Source organism: Trachymyrmex septentrionalis, unplaced genomic scaffold, assembly GCF_001594115.1.
Source record: "Trachymyrmex septentrionalis isolate Tsep2-gDNA-1 unplaced genomic scaffold, Tsep1.0 scaffold19, whole genome shotgun sequence".
Taxonomy (NCBI): domain Eukaryota; kingdom Metazoa; phylum Arthropoda; class Insecta; order Hymenoptera; family Formicidae; genus Trachymyrmex; species Trachymyrmex septentrionalis.
In genome coordinates this window covers 3,256,882-3,284,388 of record NW_017305071.1, presented here as the reverse complement: position 1 = coordinate 3,284,388, position 27,507 = coordinate 3,256,882, and the positions used below count along the sequence as shown (strand labels likewise).

Sequence of the window (27,507 nt, the reverse complement as noted above, 5' to 3'; positions counted from 1 at the left end):
GAGTCATTTTGGCATCATTTCGATGTCATAATTGTTGTTCTGCTTGGGTACAAAATTTGGCAAAGACGCTGCAGTTTTTTTATGACGGTAACGATTACTAATTAAGAGCTGAGATCGACAAAAAGTTATTTTTAAAAAATAAACCAAATTAATTATGTTACTACAGAAAATAACCATAAAAGTAACGACGTTACTTCCATCTCTACTTTTCAGTTAAATAAGCGATTATTGTATAACACTATAAGATACTTTTGCATTTCGTAAAATAAATCTATAAATTATCATACATCTCAATAGAATTTACTTTATCGATGGATATTTTTTTGTCTTAGCGCTGGTAAAATTTACTTTACTGCTCGGTAAAAAAACACAAGTGTATAAAGTATTGAGAGTTGTTCGCCCTTACAGTCTTGAGAATAGTATGATTTATTTTCTGTGAAAAGAGTAAACACTTGAATAGATTTATTATAATTGTAATGTACTTTACATTTTACATCTTCGGTATTTTTACTTTCAGGCAACTGTTTTAAAGTTTCTCATAATTTGACAAAAATAATCTGAATATTTTTACTAGTCTTACAAGATAAAATCATTTCTTTCCATGCATTGTTGACACACAATTAATTTTAATATTACGCGCGTATATTTTTATCGAGGAATCATTGAATCGCTTAAAAGCGGTAAAAAAAGAAATTCAATTTAGTTTTAAGAGGCGCGCGCGGCGCGGATGTGATTTAAAGCATTACGGTGGGTGTCGTAAAAACCACAAAACTCCTGTTCGCAGTGAGTGCCACAATTCGTCCGATCGAATCAAAGTTCGAGTGTGGGACGAGGACAACGACCTGAAGTCGAAGCTAAGGCAAAAACTGACGAGGGAGAGCGATGACTTTCTTGGGCAGACCATCATCGAGGTCCGAACTCTCAGCGGCGAGATGGACGTCTGGTACAATCTGGAGAAGAGGACGGACAAGAGCGCAGTGTCGGGCGCTATTCGGCTGCATATTAGTGTCGAGATCAAGGGCGAGGAGAAAGTGGCACCTTATCATGTACAGTACACCTGTCTGCACGAAAATCTCTTCCACAGCCTGTGCGAGGAGAATGGCGGCATGGTCAGCTTGCCTCAGGCGAAAGGCGATGACGCCTGGAAGGTCTATTTCGATCCTCCTGGCGAAGAGCTCGTCGACGAATTCGCCATGCGTTACGGCATCGAAAGCATCTACCAGGCGATGACGTGAGTGTCGAAGCCACGCATTCGTAATTAATCATTGATCCAAGTCGTTATCTAAAAGCTACCGATTTTGTCATTACGGAGCGATTTATTCTCGTTGTTAAATCTGTAGGCGGGCGTGCTCGTTTAAACACATCTCTTTTCATTTTTTTAAATTGCTAGCTCGGTCTTTATGAAACTTGGTTTATGGAATAATTTTTAATAATGCTTTATTTGATTCTTCGAAATCAAAAATGGTGGGTCGAATATAATAGATACAATTTTTTTAAATTTGATTATCATAAAACTAGCTTTTCAGAGAAAGCTTTTTATTGCAGAGTAACATCAAGTTTCTAGTTTTGCTTTATTTGAAACTCATCAAAGCTACATAAACAGTTAGTACTGATTTTCAAACTAACTTTCAAACTCTGATTATGAGCCCTATGCCATTAGATCCTCCTTCAGTGGAGGTTACTACCCTTTTGAACTCTAACATTTCTACAGGTTGCATCCAAACTCTGCGGTATTGGGAACTCTTAAAACCGAATTTCACTATAATCCGATTATTTTTTGACATTTAAATTTTAAAATTCTCAGAATAGAATCGCATTCAGCTACCCCCGAAAACTCTTAGAAAATAAAATCAAGTCTTTCAAGACTTTTTGCCAGAAAACTCTTGTTCTCAAAGGGTTGAATGAAAATTCACTGAATAAAAATCACGTGTAACGTATTCGAGATTAAATTAAGACGCTATAACTCTGAGACAGTAGAAAGAATCAAGATAAATGGTTTTTCGATACGATTTCGCGATTTCGTATTTTCCAGGCACTTCCACTGCCTCTCAACCAAGTACCTGTGTCCAGGCGTGCCGGCCGTTATGTCGACTCTCCTGGCGAACATAAACGCGTACTACGCCCACACGACCGCCAGTCCGGCCGTGTCGGCCAGTGATAGATTCGCCGCCAGTAACTTCGGGGTAAGTGCCGGATGTTGAAGATTGCGCCGTGGTATCTCCACTTCAAACGTAGAAGAGTGAGGGATGGCGAATGCTGGAGCCCGGCGGCGAGAGAAGCGAGAGAAATACTCGTGCAATTTCCTGTCAGCTAACGCAATACGTTATCCCGAGCTACTTCTCATATCCTTGATGGTTGCGGGTTGACTTGCGCAAGGACGCACTTTTCGACCCGATCCTCTATCAATTCCGTTCTCACCAGGTCACCGGGAATAAAGGGATCAGCCGACGCGAATATATATATATATATATGTATATCGTTGGTTAAATAATTACTTTGCAAACTTTTGAGAGGGATTAAGCCAATTCTCTACCGAGGCGCTTTGAATAAAGCTTAAATCTTGGTAAATCGGTCATTTAGTAGATTAAAACGGATTTCTTCCAAGAATCAGTAACTTAACTTTTCGTCGTGTTGATTACAAAGGATTGTAAAGTCTAACAATAAAACGAGAAGTCCTTGCGTTTAACTCAAAAACCTCTTAAGTCACGAATCCATGCCTGCGTTAAAGAATGACAAGGTCACACCGTGTTTATAATTGCATTTTTTATTACCTCCTTAGCATACTTTTTGAAAGAAAGAGAAAAATTAGTAAAAAGACCTTATGCACGCTACTTAATTAAGATTTTAATTAAGATTCTCTTCAACCACTTTTTTTTTTTAACCATCTGTAGTTTAACCGACAAGACCGAGTAAATGAATTTTCCTGCTGTGCGGAAGAATATGGAAATTCTTTTCGCATACCTTCACACGAATCGACGTTCTCGCCAGTTCTCATAAAACAGTGAACGATATGTGTGAACCGAAATTTTGCTCGAAATTTACATTCGTAAATCTCTTAATTCCGAAAGAGAATTGATGTATATGAGAAAGTATGTTTCTTACATTCTTGAATTATGCATGATGTTCCTCTTTGAAAATATTACGCCAAACTTTCTGAGCAGAAAGGAACTACGGTTAAAAATCTTCAGAAACTAAAAGAGAAAAAAATTCGACGAAAAAGTTCTCGTTGTAAGAGAAAAAAAAATCGACGTATTTATCGACTTCAAAGAAGAAATCTTAGACAGGAAAAGAAGCTATTATTACTGCATATCATTGATGCAAATGAAGCTAAAATAAATGATTCTCATTATAGAAAGAAAAATTCGTCAAGCTACTGGATCAGCTGCACAACTCCCTCAGGATCGACCTATCAATGTACAGAAACAATTTTCCGGCTTCGAGCCAGGAGAAGCTGATGGATCTGAAGAGCACCGTGGACCTGCTGACAAGCATTACGTTCTTCCGCATGAAAGTTCAGGAACTGTCAAGCCCTCCACGGGCCAGTACCGTCGTGAAGGATTGCGTGAAGGCATGCCTGCGATCGACCTATCAGTTCCTCTTCGAGAACTGTTTCGAGATGTACAATCGAGAGTTCCAAGTGGATCCGATCGAAGCCGCGCGAGACATGGACGATCATGGGCCGCGATTGGATTCGCTCAAGTTCTGGCACAAGCTAATCTCTCTGATAGTCATGGTGAACGACGAGGACAAGAACAGCTATGCGCCCGTGTTAAATCAATTCCCTCAGGAGCTCAACATCGGTCAACTGTCGTGTGCCACGACGTGGTCCTTGTTCGCGGTGGACATGAAGTACGCCCTGGAGGAGCACGAGCAGCACAGACTGTGCAAATCCTCGGACTATATGAATTTGCACTTCACAGTTAAGTGGCTGCACTCCACCTACGTCAAGGACGTGCCGCCATATAAGGGCGCCGTGCCAGAATATCCGGCCTGGTTTGAACCCTTCGTCATGCAATGGCTCAATGAGAACGATGACGTCTCATTAGAATATCTCCACGGTGCCTTTAGTAGAGATAAAAAGGACGGCGTAAGTAATATTACGCCACTATTTTATCCACGAATCTCGATACAATAATGCAGCAGCGTTCTTGTTCAATGGTTCTTCAATCCTTTTTTACAGTTCCAAAAGAGCAGCGAGCATGTGCTCTTCAGTGTCTCCGTTGTCGATATTTTCACACAGCTGACACAGTGCTTCGATGTAGTATCGAGGCTGGAATGTTCAGACCCAGAGATCTGGAAGAGATACATGAAGAGATTCGCGAAGACTATCGTTAAAGTCCTGTTGGCTTACGCGGATATAGTGAAGAAGGAATTCCCTAGCCATTTGAAGGAAGAACGAATTGTACGTGCTCGAAATACAGCGACAATTTACGAACGTTCGAGTTATTGATAGACTTCACTACAAATGTTGTTTTATTCCACAGGCGTGTATTCTGATGAACAACATCCAACAACTTCGGGTTCAATTAGAAAAAATGTTCGAGTCAATGGGCGGTGACAAGCTAGAGGAGGACGCGGCGAACATATTGAAGGAGCTGCAACAACAACTGAATGGAGCTTTAGACGATTTGGCTATACAATTCGCGAACAGTTTAGAACCGCGAATAACCGTTTCCGTTAAGGAATTAGGAGATCTTCTGTTGGCTATCAAAGGCGGGGGACAGGTGACTCTGTCGCAACCGGCGCAAAGAAACAACGTAACCGTAGAGGCCGACGATGTTCTGAGGCCGCTCATGGTTCTACTCGACGGTAGCCTATCTTTGTATGCTGAATCGTGCGAAAAGACGGTATTGAAGAGATTATTGAAAGAACTGTGGAAGATAGTCATGAGAATTTTAGAAAAGACCGTCGTCTTACCACCTATGACGGATAAGAACGTACGTATTAAATCTTTTTGAAAAAAAATTGATAGAATTTGCTTAAATGGCATGTGTGTGTTATGATTTACGATTCTCGTTTCTTAGATGATGTTCAAGAATCTGACGGATAACGCTAAGAATCTCGCTGCGAACGCCAAAATAGAAGATATGTCGAAGCTATTTAAGAATCATATGGCTGGGAAACCTGATGTTAAAAATGCTCTCAGTGGAGTTATGGTAATAGAAATACATTATTCAAGCCGTAAAAATTATTTGAATAAATTAAATTACCTACATACCTGGAAAGAAATTCGCTCAGTATTAAGCACTCTTATTCATTCAGGATATCTCCAAGGAAGTGGAGAAGAACCTTTCGCCGAAGCAGTGCGCAGTTCTCGAAGTTGCTCTGGACACGATCAAGCAGTACTTCCACGCTGGCGGTAACGGCTTGAAGAAGACGTTCCTGGAGAAGTCGCCGGAACTGCAGAGCCTCCGTTACGCTTTGAGCTTATACACGCAGACAACGGATACCCTCATCAAGACCTTTGTCACTTCGCAAGTCAATCAAGGTACGTCCCTTTGAGTTTATCATTATTATTAAAAAATTTATAAATTGTAAAAATAATAACTATTATTTTTATATTGTGTTTTTTACTAAACAAACATCGCTATAAAAGCGATCAATAGATATGAATTATTTAATCAGGAATACACATGAATTAATTAGACACAAAACGATATATTCTAATAACACACATTACACGTTCTGTCGTGCGGAACTATCGCGCGAGGAGTCGGTATATATCGGCGTGTGCGTGTTTACACTCACATTACGACGTAATGAAAATTGTCGGGACAGTGCCGCTGAACGATGCATCAACGCTACGTCAGCGTCAGCGTTCAATGAGCAGCGAGAGAGGTGACGAAGGGGAAGGAGCCGAGGGTATGGAAAGCCTCGAGGAACCCCTTCGCCAGAGCAAGCCCTCTCTTCGTCGAGAGAGCCGACAAGGTACCACCAGAGCAGACCTTAGAAGGTCGCTGGAAGTGTCGGAGAGTCTTTTAAGCCGTAGTGAGTTAATCGTTTCGTGGAGACGTCTTTCGGTGCAATTTGTCTTCTTCACTTTTCCACAGTACAATCTTTTACTAGCAATTTTAAAATGATTAAAAATAATACCGTTTAATAAATACAGATGAATGGTCAATAAGATGAGATCTTTTAAATTTTCGTTCTTGTCAATTCGTTACACTCTTAAAGAATGCTCCATAAAAACGTCTCGACTACGATAGCTGTGTTAGGAAGCTGTGCTGTTATCACTGCCGCTGCTGCTATAACTGCCGCCACTCTTGCTGCTACTACTGAGAACTTTATCGACCAGCAAAATGCCTCTTTCGGCATCTCATATTCTCTTCAATACAATGCTTCTGACATGTACACATATCGAGAAAACTTTGTTACTCAATCATTAAATCACCATACACGATCTCAAGCGCGTGATACACTCACATCTGGCGCCACGTTGTTCCTCCGAACATTTGAAGGAACAAAAACACCTAAAGAAAGGATTCACGGATTGATTGATCTATCGATCGATCGTCTGCACATGGACACTTTGTATCATATGCACTGAATTTTCAAAGAGTGATACTAAAATCCTCCGAATACAAAAGAAAATGATTAACGTTTTAAAATGTGAAAGCAATAAAATCAGAAAATTTATAATTCTCGGCACACACCATGTGACTAAATCGTGAAAACTTCACGAAGGCTGACTTCGTCTTCTCTGATAATTACGCTGACAAGTACCTGACCTGCCTATTATCAGAGCATGTAATCTGCTCTAGAAATAGAAATAAAAATAGACTCTCTTAGCCTTAGTTTCAGATCATAGCATCTCAGATAGAATCAGACGAAGTCCGCGTAGTATCTAGATGCCATTCTAGCTTCATGACCTTCGTGACTCGAGCGTAAATTTTAACTGTAACCTCTTCAAGTTCCAGATACCGCCGGTTCGGACGAGGGTTCGGTGGGTGAAGTGAGCATTCAGGTGGATCTCTTTACACATCCGGGAACGGGAGAGCAGAAAGTCACCGTCAAAGGTATAGATTTCTGTTTACTCTCATAGAATTTCTATAATTAATCGTATAACTTTGATAGTTGATGATGCTAATTAATTATAATAATTTATTCGTCGATAATTAAATTTAAAAAAAACCTTTCATTTTTTTAGTTGTGGCCGCGAACGATCTGAAGTGGCAATTGGCATCAGGCATGTTCAGGCCGTATGTTGAAGTGAATCTAATTGGACCGCATCTTACTGGTAAGAAGAGGAAACAATCGACGAAATCGAAGAGCAATAACTGGTCGCCGCAATTCAACGAGAGCTTCGACTTGTAAGTTTTCGACGCAGAATTTAATTTATCAATAATTACTAATTTATATTTTCGTAAGCACGAAGTTCCTCCAACTTTTGCCTTATCTTTGTTCCTAGTATGATCGGTAACGAGCAACAACAGCTAGACTTCTACGAGCTGCACATCTGCGTGAAGGATTATTGCTTCGCGAGGGAAGACAGGCTCGTCGGAGTCGCGGTGATGCAGCTTAAGGACATCGTCGAGGAGGGCTCGTGCGCGTGTTGGCTGTCCCTCGGCAAGCGTATCCAGATGGACGAGACCGGTTGGACGATCCTGCGCATTCTTTCGCAGCGCAACAACGACGAGATCGCCAAGGAGTTCGTGAAGCTGAAGAGCGACATCAGGCAGGAGACACTGCTGCCGAATCCCACTTGAGGAGATACGACATTGCGTTAATAAGCCGATAGCGAAGCGACTCGAGTACTTCGAGCTTGGAAAGAGCCCGAAGAGGAGAAGAAAAAAAAAAAGGAGCAGAAAGAAAAGGAGGAAGAGAAGCAGGAGGCCGTCCAAAGGGGGCTTAGCATTTGATGCCTTCGGTGCCACAAGCGAACGAAACCTTTCACGAGATTCCGCGAGAGAGAGTAATTCGCGCGATTCATCCGGCGAAAACGATCGCCCCAAACCCTTCCGCCTTTCTTCGCTAAGAGGCGCACGATCTAAGGAGGGACAATCCTAGCAACGGGATTTGATTTACCGCGAAGCTTCTTCTCTCCATCTTTCCTCGCGCTGTGGAGTTTCAGTCGAGCGTAATTCCTCTCCCTTTTTTACGAGACTCATACACACACATATATATAAAAACACACACACACACACACACATACACACACACACGCACACACAAAGCTTCAACCCCCCGTCCCTGGACAGCGACGACGCACCGGGAACTATCATCTTCCGCAGATCTCGAGATAGGACGACGCGCTAGGTCAACCCCGCGTTCGACTTGGCGTTAGTCCTGCGTACTATTACAATAAAATAATGAAAAAAGAGTGATTCCTCCCTCTTGCATTTATAAAGAGCTAAAATATAAATATCGGAGGAAGCGGAGCTCGACAACGATACTCCAGTACTACATAAGACACATCGGACTCTTCTTCGTGGGTGTGTCGTAGGCGTGACGCAGAGGGAGACGAAGAGATACGAAGGAGAGAGAGAGAGAGAGAGAGAGAGAGAGAGAGAGAGAGAGAGAGAGAGAGAGAGAGTGTGTGTACGCTAGGACAAAGACGCGAAACGTGAAAACAGTGCTGCCAGTACGCAATATATTTGGTAATATTCGTAACGTAAGATAGGACGAGAGATTAACACCGCGAAGAACTCAAGTACGGTGCTTCGCGCAGGAGGCGACAGAGAGACTCTCTCGATCGGACGCGCCGCCGTTCGCCGAAAGACTGACTTCGAAAATGGAAGAGGACGAATAAACGAGTCCGCGTATGATGGGCCCTTGATCGCGACGCGGCCGCATATGCTGGGGACACAAAGAGAAATCGAAAAAATGCGTACGTGGAACCGCAAAGTTTACCAAAGTTTGCCACGCATACAAACACATTCACACATTTACGTTTACACGCGCGCGCGATACGACCGCGTCGTTTCTAGGCCGTTTGTTCGGGAGGACGAGTTTACTGTAGATACGTGAACAACCTTGTTGAGACGAAGAAGTTTTTTCTAAATATACAGTTTAAATGTAGCATTGCGTACGACCAAATAGGCACGCCCTGCGACGTTACGCAGCGGCGTGCCGTTAGTAATAAAAAAAAAAAAACAGAAAAAAGTTAGTAAGGCATTGTAATTGTAAATTACGTTCTTATTCGTAAGATTATACCAGAAACGATTGTAAGAGTCTGACTGTTGCTGATGCTGTTGCTGCTGTTGCGAATGATACCGAGATCCGCCCGAAAGCTTCGAGTTACAAACAGTTACGCGAAAGCAACGTAACCGTTCCAGAGCCGTTTGCTAGCGAAAGACGTACACCTGCGCCGTGATCCCGCGCCTCCGGGGATCGCATGTTAACTTAGAGGCAGGCCCGACACGGGCTGCGAACGCGAATCCTCGTTCTATGAACTGGCGAGCGAGCCTACGAAATTGAACTTTACACTCCCTGGTAATCCATGCTGTCGGTACTCGGATACTCGAGTACTTTGAGTATTATCTATAAGTGTAGGCGCCGGTTACTTTTACCCCGAGATATTATCAAAATTGCGAGTTGGATAATATTCGAGCTATCCGAGTAACATCCGTGAACTTTAACAGCGCTATTCTGCAATCTTGCGGCACGCGCAAGTAATTATACCGTAGCTTTTGATTCCTTTTTAGCTATCGCTGTTTTTTACGCCTATTTCCGAATACGACACGAGGCGCGCACTGGACTACTTATTATTAGTACAACTATTGCCACCGTCTAGCTTCAGCGTGTCTTGTTCATCTTGCCTCGTGTGCACCGCGGACGTTCGCCCGTCCGTAGAAACATCTATTGCGTTCTCGCCGATCTCTCTTGTCGGGGAATTCGTATCGGGCGAAGCGGCGAAAGCGGATGGAAAACGATCGGTATGCTCTTCGCCACATCTACTACGATCGCACGAAGCTTCGGTCGGATCCTCCCGTGAGAGAAACTCGAAGGGGCACGTGACCTCGTATCCGATGAATCCAGTTAACGTCCAGCCCAGGGCTGCAGAGTCGGGCGGGGCAGGTACAACACAACTCCGGAGAATTATATTCGCTATTATATTCAAAAGTTTCTACTACGTAGTACGTCTAGATTATACTTACGTATTGTGTATAGTGTCTAAAACTGCTGATGTAGCTGCGAGCGCGGGATTTTCGATCGGCAGATAGAGAAAGAGAGACGAGAGTCTCTCATCTAAAGAGCGAACGATTATTTCAGCTGCAGGTGCTTACCAAATTTGAGCACATCGGAGCGGCCATGAATGGAAGAATTCTATGTAACAGTGTGTTCGAATCTACTTCTTTAAGAACCTAAGGAAATTGAAATTAAGAAAAATTAATTAACATTAGTGAATCGGAAATTAATCACTTGCATTCGCTAAGTTTAAATTGTTTAATTTGTTTCAATATTTTCAAAAGGAAAAATGGGAGATCATTAGCACACGATTCTTACATCTTCCGTTAATGATATAAGATATCTGAAAATATGTTAGATTTATTTTTTTTTTTTAACTTCAATTCGGAGATCAGTTATTCATTTCAGAGATTATAAAGCATCTGCATCTGTATCTGCCGTTGACATTTCAAGCTGAGGGAAAGAAAAACACGGGTCCGCGATCTCGCCACCATCTTCATTTGTAAAAGTGTAAAAGTGTCTATTTTCTCCGCTGCCTAACACTAAGTACATTACTTAATACAAAAGGGCTGGCGAATTCGGCACTCAGATCGGCCTCGTCGACGGGGACGAATCCCAGACGATTACCTCGATACTCGTTCCTCCCGGTCGCAGATCCACCGCAATCACCGCGGCCGTCGACGGGGCCGGCCGTCAATTTTTCCTCCTACTCTCCGCTTCGATTAATATCTTGTAAGCTTAATGAAAAATATCTCGTGTATTCTGTGATAATTACCCTTTAAAGAGAACACTGACACGTTACACTTTACACGCACAAAGAAAACATATACAAGTACACGTACGAGGGGAGACCTGCAGACGGAATCCGCGCATGCGGAAGGTAGAAATTGTACAGAAATTGGAAATTACAGATAACAACAACAAAAAAATAGATGCGACTACAACATTACACCGATCCTAAACATAACAACAGTATTTTTCTTCTTTAAATACATTCCCATATTTCTATTCTCTGTAAACGTCCGAGGAGTCTTGTCGAGATAATAACGGAAGAAAAAGAAAAAGATATATATATATATATATTACACATATATATATTACATATATACAGAGTGATTCAGATTCGTCTGCATTTCCTTTCATCTATTGATTCCGCGACCAATTCGCAGTTGATTTTTCCTTAGCGATAGTTTTATCCACAACTTCCTAATATTAAATACGTCTAAGCCTCAAGTAAAAATAATGTGAAAGTAAAATTCGCTCCGAATTGAATAAAGATTAAGGCTCCGTCATCTCTACCGCTCGTTGAAATTCTTAGACTTTTTATCCATCTTACAGTTTAAAAACTTATCGCTGCCTTAACACGTTTCGTTAAGGAAAAATATTCGGAATTGATCGGAGAGTCCGTAGATGGGCGAAACCTGGAACACATTGTGTACCGCATTGACAAATCGTAACTCTTCATCCGCGTGTATTATCAGCTGCAAGGAGATACAAATGCGAAGATACAGGACGCAAAAGTATGTAGCGCATAACGACAAAAGTGCTTTTCGCTCCTATTAATTGAATTCAAATGAAAAAGAATCCAGGCATTCGACAAACTTGAGCAAAGATCTGAAAAAAATTATTAACTAGTAATTTATGCTTAAACCAGAGATAATTTTATGTCAGCCTTTTCTTAAAACATATTTTTCACAATTTTACATCATTCTCAGTCCTCTGAGTGATAATTACAATTTTAAGTAAATAAGTTTTTACGTTTGATATTTTGGTTGGAATAATTCATAATCATCTTGGAAGATCAAAGGCAAGTTATTATCAGCAAATCAGGCCGTCGTTATTTTCTGGTTTTCTAGCGTAAGAAAATTGTACAAAGAATGAAATGAATTTACTTCTCGTTCGCATCAAAGGGAGATTCCCAAGGGGTGATTGCCGCAAACTTTTGCGTCCAACCGACGAAAAACGTAGAGAATCACGATCGGAAAGGCAGACTCCAGATCGCTATAAGCGAACGAGATATAGTTTTTTTTTTTTAGCAAGGAGAAGAGAAAGATCCACATAACAAGAGGGAAATTAAGGAGAGAAAATAAAAGATATACACAACCGTTGACAATACTATGCTTGAAAATCGTATTGACACATATGTAATGTACCTAACAAATATATAAAACAAGACGGGATGTTTGTGTTTCGTAAGTAAAAGCGTATTAAGAGTAAACTCGTAATAGGCGCGAGGAGGCACGATGAACTCGCGCGAAACGCGGAGCGCGTAACTTTCTGCGCGTATCATCTGCGTGATTTATTAGGTAATTACGACTAATGAGAGCGATGAGAGGAAGCAGGCTTCGTCGTCTCACGGAAAGCGCCGTTATTGTCCGGGAAAGATTTCGATTTTTCAAGCGAGAAGGCGAACGAAGCGGAAGAAAGAATTATAAAGACGGTAGGGGAGAGATTTCGATGACACGTCGCCGCTATGCAGGCCGCGAGCGTGCAAGGTGACCCAAAAAAGTCATTGTATCCGAGTATAAAAAACACGCACATTCAACACAAAGAATACCTGCGTAGAATATCCCGAGTACCGAATCTTCATCGATAAATCGTTTTCGTTCGTTCATACTCACACCGACCGCGTTGTTCTCCAGCGAACTGGATGCACATATATGTATATAACACCACATACACGATACACAAAATGTATACGCACGTGTACACATCGACACACACACACACACACACACACACATACACAAACATACGTGGGATAACGCTTGTGTGACTCCATATTCACACGATCGAATTAAGCTCCGAACGCACGCGCCGTCGTTACGCTTCTCATCTCCGAAAACGGATCATCATTGTCATTATTAACATCCTCATCGTAGCGAACGACGATCGCCCGATGAATACCAGTATTGTCCTCACGATCGATTCGATATTCCGCCGTATCGGACGGCGATTGTGCGGTTCGAGCAAGCGCGAGTTGCCTCTGAAAATCCTGACAATCCTGGTGACATCAATGCATAGTGAGATGCGATTCACGGAGGACGTCGGCTCGCATCGATCGCACCGTTCAACTAGATATATAGAGATCCATATATGCAGTATGACTTGCCTCGTTTTAAGGATATATCGTGCATCATTCATTGATATCGTGCCGCACGTAGTTAGCGAATAAAAATTAAAGACGTAACGTCTCTCTTCCTTGGGTTGTAAAACATTCTATTTCTTACACGTCGAAGAATCATCGATTCTAACGGTGATTCGTTAATCGTTTCGCGTTAATACTAAAGATCTAACTGTCGCGATGGCCAATACCGAGTCCGCGTACCGACGGCGTATTTAGCCGTGAATACACGACCGCCTGAATCTCGCGTCACGTTGACGTTAAAAAAGGCGACCTGTAATTAAATGAAATGAAATTAAAACTCGGACGATCGTGTTTTCAAGCGCTAACTGCGCCGTGAGAATACGGTTCCGCGTTTATTATTTATTATACATTTACGTATTCAATGAGTTCTTGCATATACTTAGAGAATAATCGAATGTATACAGACGGGATTTCGAAGTGCGGTATAAAAGCGAGGGAGACAGGGGATTTTTAATCCGATTAGTTAGATAATTACGGGGGAAACATTATAGTTAAATGATGAGAGAGAGAGAGAGAGAGAGAAAGAGAGAGAAAAGAGAGATGATCGAGAGAGGGACCTATTAGAGTTATATCATCGTTAAATCATTGCACATGCATACAGATACACACACCACGTGCCATATCATCGCATTATATATCAGAAGGGGAGGAAGAGAGGGAGAAAGAGAGAGAGAGAGAGAGACAGAGTTTAAATACTGTTAATTTTAAGTCGTAGCTAAATATATGCGGTTGTATACATATGCGTAAATATATATACAGCGTGACGGAATCACGCGGGTGGAAATCCGGCACGTGTACAGCATTCGTTTGACTGTGATTCGTTGCTGGTCTTTATTCGAGTAATACGACATTGATATATATATGATACATATTCGGTGTGACAAGAAGGGGCGAATGAACGAATGGAGATGTACGAGATAAAAAAAATTATACATATATCGTGGAATTTGGATAACTAGCGATATTCATCTGATGAATGTTAAATATCAAAGTGAGCACTAAAGACGATTGTCTCTCTGAGAGAGTAGAAATAGTAATGCCTTTCTTGTTTATTCGCCTCTTCAAATGCACGTAATGTGACGAAATACTGTTCTTGCTGCTACTCGGATATCGACCGACACTATTTACTCGCGATCATTATTATTTCTCGGCTCGGTCGGAGACTTCGTGGTTTCCGACGCGGTTAGGAAGACGAGGGGAAAGATCGTTAGTGCGAAATCTTGGTCATTCAAACGTCATCGCCATCGTCATGATAAGCGAGTCACACTCGCGTCGACACCGCACGAAGCGTCTGTTCGCCGTTGCCCAACCGAAGATATCCTTTGTAATCTAATTAATTTTTTTTTCGCATCGACAGTACACACGCACGTGTAAGATATTATCGCATCTCGATCGTGTAATCACAGAATATATTGCACATACAATTGCACATATTATATACATATTTACAAGTGTGTATATACATTATATATACATATACATATATATATATATACACATATACATGGTCATGATCGCGATCCGTGTTGCTGTCTCGATCGCAGTAAATCTAACTATTATCACTTTCACTTTATCTTTCCTCGAGCGATATTCGAATCTATTCTAAAACATATCTAAAACTCAGAGAAAACATACTTTTCCGCCCATTTTCACCACAAATAATATTTTAAGAGTCATATTGTATTATAATACAGGATGTCTCTTGTTCTCTAAGCGCGCTTCCTTTAAACTGCAAATTTTTCTCAATCAATCTTAAGTCATCTTACAAAGAATGAAGAGCTTTATGAAAATTTAAGAATCGCAACAAAGATAATAGTCCACATTGTTATGTGAAATTATATTCTTCAGTTAATTTTAAGTGGATTTTATTCGGATTCTAATTTAAAACTCATACGACGACATTGAATATTGAAGGGGTGACGATATAAATTACGATATATTTATTGAGACAAAAATTTAAAATTAAATGAAAGATTCTTTGGGCAAAGGGCATGCAGTTCGGAGAAATTACGCTTAAGGAAAGATATCTTGTGCAAATATATACCCAGACTGTTTATTATTGTATCATAAATTGTCTATATCAGCTTTACTACAAATACTACTTCGCTAAACATCTAAAAGGAAAGTGGGAAAGATCCCAAGGAGAAATCCCGAGACAGCCACGGAACGGTGATTTTCCGAACACCCATTATCCCATTGAAATTTTATCCCCTCCCCCCCCCCCACTTCATAAAAATTCTAATGTTCCACACGTATTCGCCTTCATGTGTTACCATGGCCTTGTTCTTTTTAACTGAACTTCTTGCGAAGTTTATGTTTCTTCCATTTCTCTTCACGTTCAAGAAAAAAAGGAGGAAAGGTGAACCATACAAGAAGTTCAACTAAAAAAACACGCCTTGTATCTGTTACGATTAGAGTTGCCAGATTTAATACCAACATATTCGAGACACGTTTGGGGCAATGATTGAAAAATGGATGATTAAAGTACTTGAATAAAGTACTATATATATTTTTTCAGTATCTCCACATAGTATCTCCACATAAACCATAATCCATGTGATTTATGTGAGGATACTAACTGAAAAATTTAACTCAAATACTTTAATAATCCATTTTTCAACCATCGCCTCAGACATGTCCTGGGAATGTCGGGTATAAGATCTGGTGACCCTGGTTACAACACGCTACGCCATTTTTTTTTGTTTTCCACTTTCATTTTGTGCAAATACAAGTACGCAGGTAAACGGTTTGAGCGAGAAGTAAAGCGAATGAGAATATTCACACACCCCAATCTTTTTCAGAACAATTTTGCATGAGAAAGAATTCTTCAAAAAAAAAAAAAAAGAAAAAACAAAAAAAGAAACGAAATACATCTTACTTGCCATTTTTCATGTATAATCTTGTTGCGACAAAACAAAGAAACAGAAAAGTGGAACTAGAAGTATTCCGGTCTTCTTGGGATAATTGTACATAAAAAAGAAAAATATTGTTGTAAGTATTTCAGAATACAATTTCGTTGACATTGTGTTAGTGTATTGTGACAGACGGAGACGGGCGCTGATTTTACAAAATTGATTGCGTTGCGTTGCATCGTCGTATATACTTCCGCGTTGTAAATGTTTTTTAAAAAAAATCACGTTGCCTATGGTAAAGTTGTTTGTATCGCGAGGAGGAATCGTAGCGGTTGCATTTCGCCCGAATTTTGATCTTCGAAAAAATCTCGTCGATTTTCGAGAAATGATTCTATTAACGTCGTTCAATTCTCTGTAATAACAAGTGATTGTTTATTTCTAGATTATAGAGCGTAATATGTAGAATAATATGTATAATGGACGTAATTTAGTTAATTATAAGTAAAGCTGTTAAATCAAGGTTGGCAGAATCGGTCCGAAAATACGAAGACGAGCTTGTACTTATAAAAGCTCGGACGATCCGGTGCAGCCGCTATCGTGCCTCTAGCGATTCTGTAAAGTAACGAAATTTTATGATTGACGTCCTAAGAGAAAAGTAAACGAGTTCGATATGACAATTCTTAATTTCGCATTTCCCCACCCGTGGTCCGTTCGCACACTTCTCTCGTTCCTCGTTTTTGCGATCAATGTACCATATCCGAAGGGTGCTCTTAAAGTGGAATAGCGAAACGAAAAGTGAAAGTGAAACTTGCAATGTATTAAGACGGTGCGTACCGTTGAGCGAGGGGTAGAAAGGATGGCTTTCTTATTGGGATAAGCTGCCTCAGGGGAAGGTAATCCAGGGACTCTAATAAACTTATCCGAAAACACTTGCCTCTGAAGTTATTCCATATTCTGTCACCGGGGCTGTCTCCACGATCCTTCTTTATTCCATCCTTTGTAATACTTTTCATGTAAAGCGATCAAATTATATTAAATTGAAATTTGCAAGCTGCAAAGATTTTAGAAATATTTTTAAAATACCGACTTTTATTCCCACACATTAAGATGACACATTTTCAGTAAGTATTAAAATACTAGAATCATTTTCTTTATAAATGAAATTACTTTCATATTATGTATCAATAAAACTTCTATCGACAAAAATTGAAAATTTGGTAAATATAATACATCTGACATTTCTCAAGAACACTTGATAAAAATATGCATGTGTCTGTCATAGCATTGTGCTATTTCAAATCACAATTATTATAGAAAATTGATTTATCAAGCGACAATAAGTATTTTTCATTTGATGACAAGTTGATAATAAGTATCGTTTTGTTTTTGTTTTTTATGGAATGCCAAGAAAGATACAATATTTGTGTCAACTTGTGTCACTAAGTGGGAAGCATCCAAATATATAAAAAAATGTAAAAAGGTCTTTTCATGATTTCCTTAAATTCTAATTCAAAACACAAGTAATATTATATTATAAATTAATATAACACTTATTTATTACTACATTTTCCCAAGGAAAAAACGTATACATATTCACTGTATTATAATTAAAGTTAATGAAGTTCCTCTAATACCATTCATCTTTAGGTGCAGTCATAAATTTCCTGCACTCTTCTGCGAATGCAATTTCTCTCTGTAATAATAAATAATAATTATGACATCGTTGCTTACATCGAAAGTATCTAAATAAATAATAAAACGATTTCATATATAATAATTATTTTTCTAATGATGATCGATATTAATTTCAAACAAAATTATCCTGAAGTTACATGGTGCTTTCCAGTAAGAAGTACAGTATAACAAAATGATCATTTTATCTTTGTTTAACATTGGCAAACAAAGATGATTCACTGATTGCTTTCCAATTTTACATAATTAATACTGATTTAAAATTACACGAGTATTTTGTACTCAGATGATGCGTATCATTACTTATTTATTTCGGTGACAAAGTTATTGCATAACAACACAGGTTTTAAAGCCTTAATTTTTAAGCAAGTTAACAAAACTCAGTAAAGTACATAGTTTTGAGTTTGTGCAGATTGCAGGTAAAAATTTAGTTGAATCTCACTTGTCAGAATGAAAAAGAACATGTATTTCTAGGTTAGATGACGTCACAAACGAAAACGACCCAAGTTTTAATATAAATAGAAAGCACTGTCTCATCTGTGTCTCTTAGTCAAAAGCATTCAAAATTAAATTGACTACCGTTGGAGAAATCTGAACTTAGAAATTTGAAATCACAACAATCGCAAAGGTTACCTTGACCAAATCTTTATTCGGTATTCTCGGATATGGACCAAATGGATCTTTCGCTCCCCACCACCAATCGGTGGTCAGAGAGATGTTCATTTCTATCATCATTAATATAGCCATGGCACCGAGGAATGTTTGGTACATTTTCAAACAAGTGTCGAAGAACCACGAGATAACCAAATTATTTTGTTCGATCAAGACGTAATGAGACCTCTTACGTCAAAACAACAGTGACGCCAACAAAGTTGTGGTTTGTTCGAAAAATTTCTAGATGGCACACAGCTGATCAATCAATTTTATGAAATTTGTCAAAATTCACATTATGAAAAATTGCCCTCGTTCTCCGAATCATCGATTCATTCGATCGGAAATCAATTTTTGTGGTTTTAATATCGAAATGTCGAATTCTATCGAAGTACTGGTGGCTAACTTCATGCTTTTCACTCGTAAAAGTAACTAGTCACGCGCGCCGAATGAACTTCGCAGTTGAACGTGTGTTTTGTCCTTTCTGCTTAATTATATTGTTATAAACATAGCATTTCAATGCGCGATGAGATAACCTAACAAATTTCCGTATCTGCGTGAGTAAGCACATTTTGTAGAAAGAGATCTTCTCAAACTCTTTTTTAAATTCTCGTGCGCCGTTATGAAGAGAGAAGAATTATCAGCAAATTTGATTGGATAGATTGGATGCATTATTAAAGCCGTTGTACACAAATTGACGTAAAAATATGTATTTAATATAAATAAAATATAATATAAATTCCACGTCAAACCAGGAATTTAAAATTTTTTTCTCGAAACAAGTGTCTCATATTTTTATTTGTAGGACATGGTCAGCAAATTTAAAAAAAAGAAAAGAAAAATAACGATTTAAAGTTACCCAGTTTAACGAATGTCTCAAATACAAAAAACGGACTAAACCATGAAATTTTCAATATATCTTATTGTATTGTTAAGTAAAATATGTATTTTGTAATTCGAAATATTTACGTTTTACTTGTTACACAGAATAGGTTTTATTTGCTTGTGAAACCCCAAATTTTACATTTAAAATAAGATAAATATATACTTGGGAATCGAAGAAAAAGAAAGCGAAAGATATCGAATACAATAGATATTTTTGCACTCAGTGTCTTTGCTTTCTCTTCTTTCAGAACCAAATATGTGCTGATAATTATGAAAGTATTTTAAATAAAAAATAAATAAATAAATAAATTAGAATAAAAAATATTATACATAGAATAATACATTTTGACTTTTTATTTAAACCACTTTTATAATTGTACATGCACACATATCTATCTCATTTTAATTGCACAAATTTTGTAAGATTTCAAGCGCAACGCGAACAGACCTAAGGTCTGCTTTCTGTGGCTGAACAAGCGTACACTTTTGGAAACTTGAAGTGAGACAGATATATGCTAGATATTTGTCGAAAGCGAGAAAGAGAGTTGTAGCGTAGTAGCATTAAGTGTACACTAGTGTATAACAGCTTTAATTCGGTTTAATATGCACTAGTGAGTCCAACCGAATTCGCTATAAATCCACGCGGCGCCGACAGGTGGCGGCAACGGTACGCGGCGCGGAACGGGAAAAGCCGGCAGGTAGTCGATCGTTGGCCGTCACCGCGCGAGGACGGCGAGGTCGTCCTTGGTTCGACTGTCGGGTTATCCGGTTGCGCGCGACGCAATTGGTCGAACGGCTCTTCCACAAGCCCCGCCTACCAGGTGGCCGTTCGAAAGTGTGTAGTCGTGTTTCCTTGCGGCGAAACGACGGGCGCTGTTTCTCATCTATTCTATCGGGGACTTTCGGCGTTCAGTTTGTAGGAGGAAGAAACCACGGGGTTTTGAGTCGCGTCGGTCTGGTAATATGCGACGGTTGAGAAAGATCGGAGCAGGTGGGAAATCGCGAACGCGCACGAGGGTGGTTCGCTGTTAAAAAAAAAAAAAAAAGAAACATCATCCACGGGGTGTTAAAGCTGCGGTATCGTGTATCCGGGGCGGGGGGGAGCCTCAGCGATCGCGAGTATAGTGTGTCGACAGTCGTGAGAGCGAAAGAGAAGGAGAGCAAAGAGCATACAGCAAACTGTGCGGGAGAGGAAGAGCGCTGTTAGGAGGAGGAGGCGACGACGACGACGACGACGACGGCGGTGGAGGTGATGGTGTGAGCGTGGCGAGAAGGAAAAACACGTTTCGCGAAAGAACGTCTCGTCTCGCGTCGAGAGTTCCGGCTGAAGATATCCGTCATCATCGGGTGTCGTCGTCTCGTGGTGTTACGTTCCGCGCGCCGTACGGCGCGAATATCGCGCCGCGCGAAAATTCGTGCGTTCAACGAGGGGTGGTGAGAAAAGAGACGAGAAGAGAGAGAGAGAGAGAAACAGAAAAAAAAGGGAGGCTGGAACACAGAAAGGCGCTCGAGTGTCGTGCGATAGAGGAAGAGAGAAGAAGAGAGAGAGAAGGCGCGTTGTCGTCGTGCGCTGCTTCACGGCGTTGCCCGAGTAGCCAGACGAGCCGAGGACGTCAGCTGTGTGGTGCGCCGAAGGGGACGGCGAGTCGTGCGCGCGGGACGAAAGAAGACGGTGCGGCGCGAGCGAGCGAGCGAGCGAGCGAGACGGTGAGAAGCCGCACACGGCGAAATGGGAGACGAAGAAATGGCGCTGGTGCCAGATGTCCAGTATGGTTTGTCGTCGCACGGCAATTTCGATGAGCGCAAATCCCTGGTATTTGTCAAGCTCACCGACTCGTCGCAACGTGCCATCAGGGAGTACCTCAAGATTAAGGTGAGTGCGTTTTCTTCCCTGTCCGTCGGTGTTTCTAGCACGTTTAGGGAGGCTAGGATCGTCGCACTCGCCCGCGCGCGCGTGCGCGCGAGCTCACCGCGTGCGTGTGCGTGTGTATGTGTGCGTGCGGTGCGCACACATACGTGCACGTAAGTACGTGCGTGTGTGCGTGCGTGTCACCGCGAGAAACAGTGGTGTGTATGCGCGCGCGTGTCTGCGTACGTGTGTCGTAATATCGTGCCAAGGAGAGAGAATAAGAGTCTTGGCGAGAGACACCCGATCGTGTCGTGTTGCTTGCTCGCCATATTTCGTGCGAAATTTCGTCGCGACGACGTCTTCCCGTCGCCGACGTCTGGGAAGACGTCTTCGAGGGGCTCGGTTCTTCCTTCCCCCCCTCCCCCCCGCCCCTCTCTCTCTCTCCCCTCAGCTTCCCCTCTCTTTAATTATTGCACCGCTCCCTCCTCCATATGTTTCTCTTTCTCTCTCTCTCTCTCTCTCTCTCTCTCTATCTCTCTCTGTCTCTCTGTCTCTTCTCGTAATCCGTTCTCCTCCAAGATCACGTTCGAGAGAGGGCCACTTGATTCTTTGCCGAACAGCTGCTCTCTCTTTCTTCTTTTCTTCCTCCCCTTTTTACGTCCGTTTCAAGAAGAATTTTCTCGAAGGCCGGTAACTCCGAAAATTCGACACGCTTCCCTCCGTCTCGGTATGCGGTCGCCCTTTTTCTCTGCGGCTTTGGAGTAACAGCGGCGCCGAGCGAGTTAAGCGAGCGAGTCGCGCGCGATGTCGACACGTCTGCTGCTTTGACAACGGCAAATTACGTAATACACGAGAGCGCGAGAACGAGCAGTGTTGAATAAAAAAAAAATAAATAAATAAATAGTCCAGCCCGTACGCGCGTAACGGGATTCGAACGCATTTTCGCGCGTACGGAGTCTCCGACGGGACGATACGGGAATCTTTTTCCAAATACTCCTCCGACGTAATCGCGAGGATCTTGCAAGGATCCACCACGAGAGCGTGAAAACAGATGAATCATCTCGTCGCGTAGTGTCACGTCACCGTCGCAGATGGCAAGATTTCTGCAAGTTAATCTCCTGGCCGCGCTCGTCTGCGAGTTTTCCTATTTTTTTTATCCACCCGTAATTCTCAATGATTGTTAAATACGTGTCGGCGGTTCGACCGAATCAGCCGGGGCCTAAAAAAATTGCAACACGTGGTTTCTGTCTCTCGCTCTTTCTTTTTCCTCTCTCTCTCTCTCTCTCTTTCTCTTATCTTGATTATGATGTACTCGCTATTATGCTTTACCTCTTGATGCGATAATTTGTTAAGTAGTTTGCATTTAGCAGGAGAGATCCTTAAATAGTTTTTCATTTCTCGAGTGTATCAACTTGCGTCTTTTGAGAGTTGAGACTCTCATATTCGTTTGCCGATATATTATTTTCTTCCCTGATTTTATTTAAAAGAAAAAACCCATACTTTTTGCGACTTATAGTCTCTCTGTTCTTACAATGTATTTTATATAATGTTTTTGACAAGCGCTTGAGGGGACTGTATCTCGGAGCGCCCAATAAATTCCGATTCAATCAATCAATTAATCGGTATTTTTTTATTACAACAATATTTTGCTACGTATTTTCGATCGTTGTTATTTTCTTTTCACCGTTAATTTGATTTGATTTCCATTACTTGTAATCAAATTTGTTTTATCAATTTGTTGAATTTTCCAGTGCTATATTCTAGAGCGTTCGAATGGGGCGAATATCTGCCCCTTTTTCTCCACCCTCTTTTTATTTTTACAACTTGGCGATTTTCCGACCGCGCGCGATTTTGAACCGAGGAATATACGCGGTCTAACGAGCATGAAGCGTTGTAAAGCGATTGCGAATTCTTACATCAGCTGATTCTAACCTCCCGGACGAGATTCGAAAGTAGAGGAGCCGTGGCACGGGTGGGGCGTGCCTTCGTCAAAATATCGTCGTTGAATGTACGAGTGCCTTTATATCCCCGAGATATCGCGAGATAGCGAGAAATTTCGTATGCAACCTCGCCGCTTTGGATATCGTCGATATCTCGTCTTTTTGTTTCACTTTTATTACGTGACTTGTAATTCGCCTCTCTCTCTCTCTCTCTCTCTCTCTCTCTCTCGACGCGAATTGTACACGTTGCGGCGACGTGCCGGTAAAGCAACCGGAAAACGATCTCGATGTTAAACATTTTCGCCGTCCGGTATTTTCAAACAGGCGGGGGAGGGAAAACGACACTTGACGCGAAAATCGACTTTTCGTATTATCGCGATGAATATTTATTTACGCGCTGCGAATACCGATCGCGGAAAGTTTCCGTCGCAAATAGATTCTATGAGTTTTCGAAGCCGTGCATTCGCTCGAACTCGTTTAAGTAATGAGATTTTAATGTTTATCCCTACCAGCTGTCCGTTTCGGATCATTGAATCGACTAACTACTTTGATAAAATAATGATAACAATTGACGTCACGTCTAAAATTAACAGATAGCAAAGTCACAATTTCATCCGCATCTATTTATCTCGATTAATATTAAACATCTATTTTAATTAATCTTAAACATCTACGAGAAAGATAACCGAGAACTTGAAGTTATCGCGTCGAGTTGGATATCTCTTTTCTACTCTTAAGTAATAATACATCGGCGATATTGAGAATTATCTGCTTAAGACGTAATAAATTGTTGGTGACAAATAGTATATCAAACATGTGAAGCATCTTCACGAACCGAGATTTTTCCCGCTCCGACATTCCGTCTGCTAGCAGCGACCAAACATTTGAATGAACGATCCTACGAAGAGTTTAAAAGTACAACAAACGAGAGACTTACGCAGAGAAACAGAGAGAGAGAGAGAGAGAGAGAGAGAGAAGAATGAAGAAGGTCGTTTAAAAAAGCGCAACAAGGTTCGAATCCCTTATGTTCGCAAGGGTTCGGGTTGCTGCTGTGTCGGCTGTATCCCGTAAGAAAAGGGGCGTTCCCCTTGCGAGAAGTACAGCTGTTCCTTCTCGAAACTCGAATAACCCGAACCGAAAGAAACCGGGCTGTATAACGACCACTTGTATGTATTTTATAAGCGGGGAGAAAATCCATCTCGCCCTTTTTATTACTTTCTTTTACTATACCCATCTTGTTAATCTGAAGGCTAAACGGAGTGTCATGGGCTCGAATTGTTATTTAGATTAAAGAGATTGAATGATAAACATTATATATTGAATGAGCGGTTTGATCGATTTAACGTTTATTTATTTAATTTACCTAAAAAGAATTTGTAGTGTGTACATCAAATTCTAGAATGTATACGGAATTTTTTAAAGTTATCGCGCTATCAATATTTTCATCGAGCTGTCTTATTTGTGTGTGTGTGTGTGTGTGTGTGTGTGTGTGTGTGTGTGTGTGTGTGTGTGTGTATACACATGTTATCAAGGCCTTTGCTTGTAACTTAAATATTTTATGTTTTCTTTTTTTTAAAATAATCTTATACACTGGAAAAGTTATGTCAATAGCATTATTTTAATTGAAAACAATTTTGTTATTTCACACATAAAACAACACTGTTAATGAAACAAACACGTTGTATTCTCGTTTTAATAAAATTTTATTTGTTTCATTAATACTTTTGTTAAATCGGCGAAGTTATTTTTCAATTTAAATAATGTTGATCTTTTTTTTTTCATTGGTCTACGAAAAATTTTGTAGTTTGAGATTTTTACAGACAGTTTCTCCTGGAGAAGTTTTCATTTTTAGCATAAAGAAAATGTTCTAAAAAGAAATCTCTTAGAAAACATTAATCATTCGAAATATTTCTTACCTACTTTGGGAAAGTTATTTTTAAAAGAAATATCTAAAAAGAAAAGCTGGGTTATTGTAACGATTTCCTGTCCATTGTAATGATTTTGCCTGACGTTTCTATCTGACCCTTTCTTTTCCCTTCTATCTTTCTTTTCTCATCCTTTTTTTTGTTTGTTTCCAATGCGTACGTTTCGTTGTATTTAAATGACTATTTCTATGTTCGGAGCGATTTAAGACGTTTAAACAACCTTTCTTGCAAAGAGATTTTCCTATACAACTAAAAATGCTGTGAAACTTTCCTTACAAATCTTCCAAACTATACCTTGTTCGACTGTTTTTTTTTTTCCACTCCTTTGGTCTCTGTTCTTTCATAAACGATTTCCATAACCACTACGTTGTGTTTTCATCGTGCATAATAAAAAAATGACAAAATTTTATAGATAAGAAACGCCCGAACGGTAGTAAATAGGAGTCAGGTTATCGCGAGATTTTAAGGTTAATGTAGATTTGAGCGATAATACGTAAATTTATTATAAAATCAAATCACGATTCAAATATTCGCGCCGTTCTTAGGATCTTCGTTTTTTTTTCCCCTCTTTTTTCTCTCTTGTGCGCGCAAAAATTCTCTGCACTGCTGGGAGACATAGAACGCAGCGAATGGAAAGTCGAATGATATTAACGCGCAAGATGCATTCCTCGTGGCATATAAAGTACACATCGGCGTCGTTAAAGTAGTCTCTCGGTAGAAAGAGAGAGAAAAAAAAAGGAGTGTATGTCTCACCTCGTAATCGCGCTATTAAATTGGCGACTTACATACGCCAAATGCCTCCAATTTACGCTCCGGTATAGAATAAATTATGCGAGGTGAAAGTGAATGCCGTCTGTGCGAAGTCGTACTTAGGGGGTTTTGGATGGGAGAGGGGGAGGTACGCGCTTCAAAAAGCAAAGCCGATCGTTGAAAACCTTGAAAGTGTCCAATCCCTGATGCTGATTAGGATTTGCTCGCTGTATGATATATATAAAATATTTGATGTAAAAACAGGTGGTTGCGTGTCTCGTAAACGTTATTTCGCAGATAGACTCACGTAACGCGAAAGAGAAGAGATGTGCCATTCTAAATATCTCTCGTGTTTATTTCGGGATTTTGTTATCCCATGAAAGCTTAAAATAGTAAATCAATATCTCCGCGACAGAGTCCGTCTTGCATTATGAAACGTGTCTCACATTTAGAGAAAATGAAGAAGTAAGAGAGGATTTTCCAAAAGAATTCCACATTTATCGCTTTACCTAAATATTTATATCCATTACCTAAATATTTATATACGTAAGATTATTTTTTTTTTTTCTTTACAAAAAGTTACGTTAAAAATAAAATATATTAACGGTAAGTATGAAAAAAATCAATTAGCTAATCTTTATTTAATTCCTGACCGATCGACAGATCAACGGTAGTTTATTTGATCGAAAGCTACTGAATGCAATGCGTAAGAGCTTCTGCAATCACTATATAACTCTTATCGCGGTTATATTATTTTACGATTGATAGACTTTTATCTCTCGGTAGTAAAGTGTCCTGAAATTACGCACGCGCTACAATACAATTGCATCGATACGTAGGAAAGTGTCACGAAAAACATGTTCGCGACTAAGGTGATAGTATTGGTTCTCTTTCGAGGTCGCGCATATCGCGTATCACATTGCCTAGTGCCTAATGAATTGACAAGGAAAAGACTCGAGTGAGCGAACCGCGAACGTAATTCATTCACGTGTCAATTAGTAGTGATGATTAACGCTACTACAACTGTACGATTGTGTCACGTAAATGCCATTGTGCCATGCACCTTCCGAGCGGAAACGCACGTACGCACTGATGGCGTCTAACGACATATTTTAATGACAATAAGATTACCTTGCGAACATTAGTTATCAGTCAGACGCACGCGAATGAGAATTATATCAATTAATCAAGGAGAAAATATTTGCTCGCGATCTTACACCGGAAATTTCCATTGGAAAATTTCTGTTGAATTTAACACGTTTTCGCGCTCACTCAAACTCTTTATGTGTTAATTTAACGCGAAACAAGTACGAGCGAGACAAGATAACACAAATATTATTTAAGAAGATAAATATAAAAAAAAGTAATACTGACACAGAGTTTGTGGAAGCATATTTTTTTTGGTAAAATTAATTATTTATGATATATTAAAATCATACATATTTTATCCATTCAGAATTTACGTTTTAAAATACGTTTATTATTATTTTATTTGTTTTATTACTCATAAATTATGTCATTTCGGGGCACTAATTGTAAGAGACATCGAGTATCAATTTAACTATAATAACGTAATCACATTATGACACATTAATAGTCGAATATGTTAAGAAATGCAATACAAAAAGAACAAGGACTTGAGCGAATCATTTCCAACACAAATAAGCTGTGTATAAGCGAAATTGTT

General features: G+C 40.2%; 3 protein-coding genes across 5 annotated transcripts in view; 2 read left to right on the top strand and 1 right to left on the bottom strand.

Annotated features, from left to right (window-relative positions):
• LOC108746839 overlaps positions 1–8,152 on the top strand; it is a 55,888-nt gene extending 47,736 nt beyond the window's left edge. The window contains exons 10-20 of the mRNA XM_018483854.1: positions 785–1,231; positions 2,033–2,183; positions 3,353–4,087; positions 4,181–4,402; positions 4,485–4,937; positions 5,025–5,156; positions 5,263–5,488; positions 5,779–5,928; positions 6,912–7,016; positions 7,148–7,310; positions 7,409–8,152. Of these exons, the coding sequence (XP_018339356.1) occupies positions 785–1,231; positions 2,033–2,183; positions 3,353–4,087; positions 4,181–4,402; positions 4,485–4,937; positions 5,025–5,156; positions 5,263–5,488; positions 5,779–5,928; positions 6,912–7,016; positions 7,148–7,310; positions 7,409–7,706 (3,082 nt within the window). The 3' untranslated portion in view covers positions 7,707–8,152. The remainder of the gene's footprint in view (positions 1–784; positions 1,232–2,032; positions 2,184–3,352; positions 4,088–4,180; positions 4,403–4,484; positions 4,938–5,024; positions 5,157–5,262; positions 5,489–5,778; positions 5,929–6,911; positions 7,017–7,147; positions 7,311–7,408) is intronic.
• LOC108746840 (RNA polymerase II elongation factor Ell) overlaps positions 1–27,507 on the top strand; it is a 117,900-nt gene that overhangs the window by 2,949 nt on the left and 87,444 nt on the right. The window contains exons 2-3 of one of the 3 annotated variants that reach the window (XM_018483855.1): positions 8,496–8,532; positions 20,895–21,229. In XM_018483855.1, the coding sequence (XP_018339357.1) occupies positions 21,086–21,229 (144 nt within the window). In that variant the 5' untranslated portion in view covers positions 8,496–8,532; positions 20,895–21,085. Of the gene's footprint in view, positions 1–8,495; positions 8,533–11,871; positions 13,963–20,070; positions 21,230–27,507 lie in introns of those variants that run through there. The other 2 variants (XM_018483856.1, XM_018483857.1) reach the window with 2 other exon arrangements.
• Positions 17,704–18,681, bottom strand: LOC108746841. The gene is made up of 2 exons (XM_018483859.1): positions 18,454–18,681; positions 17,704–17,821 (listed from the first exon to the last, which is right to left on the bottom strand). The coding sequence occupies exons 1-2, from the start codon at positions 18,589–18,591 to the stop codon at positions 17,756–17,758; spliced, it is 204 nt and encodes a 67-aa protein (XP_018339361.1). The 5' UTR covers positions 18,592–18,681; the 3' UTR covers positions 17,704–17,755.

Excerpts from the sequence above, each read along its gene's own strand:
- LOC108746841 (XM_018483859.1), bottom strand. The coding sequence starts at position 18,591 with ATGTACCAAACATTCCTCGGTGCCATGGCTATATTAATGATGATAGAA. Across the intron at positions 17,822-18,453 it reads CGAATAAAGATTTGGTCAAG|AGAGAAATTGCATTCGCAGA; the intron begins GTAACCTTTGCG and ends TTATTATTACAG.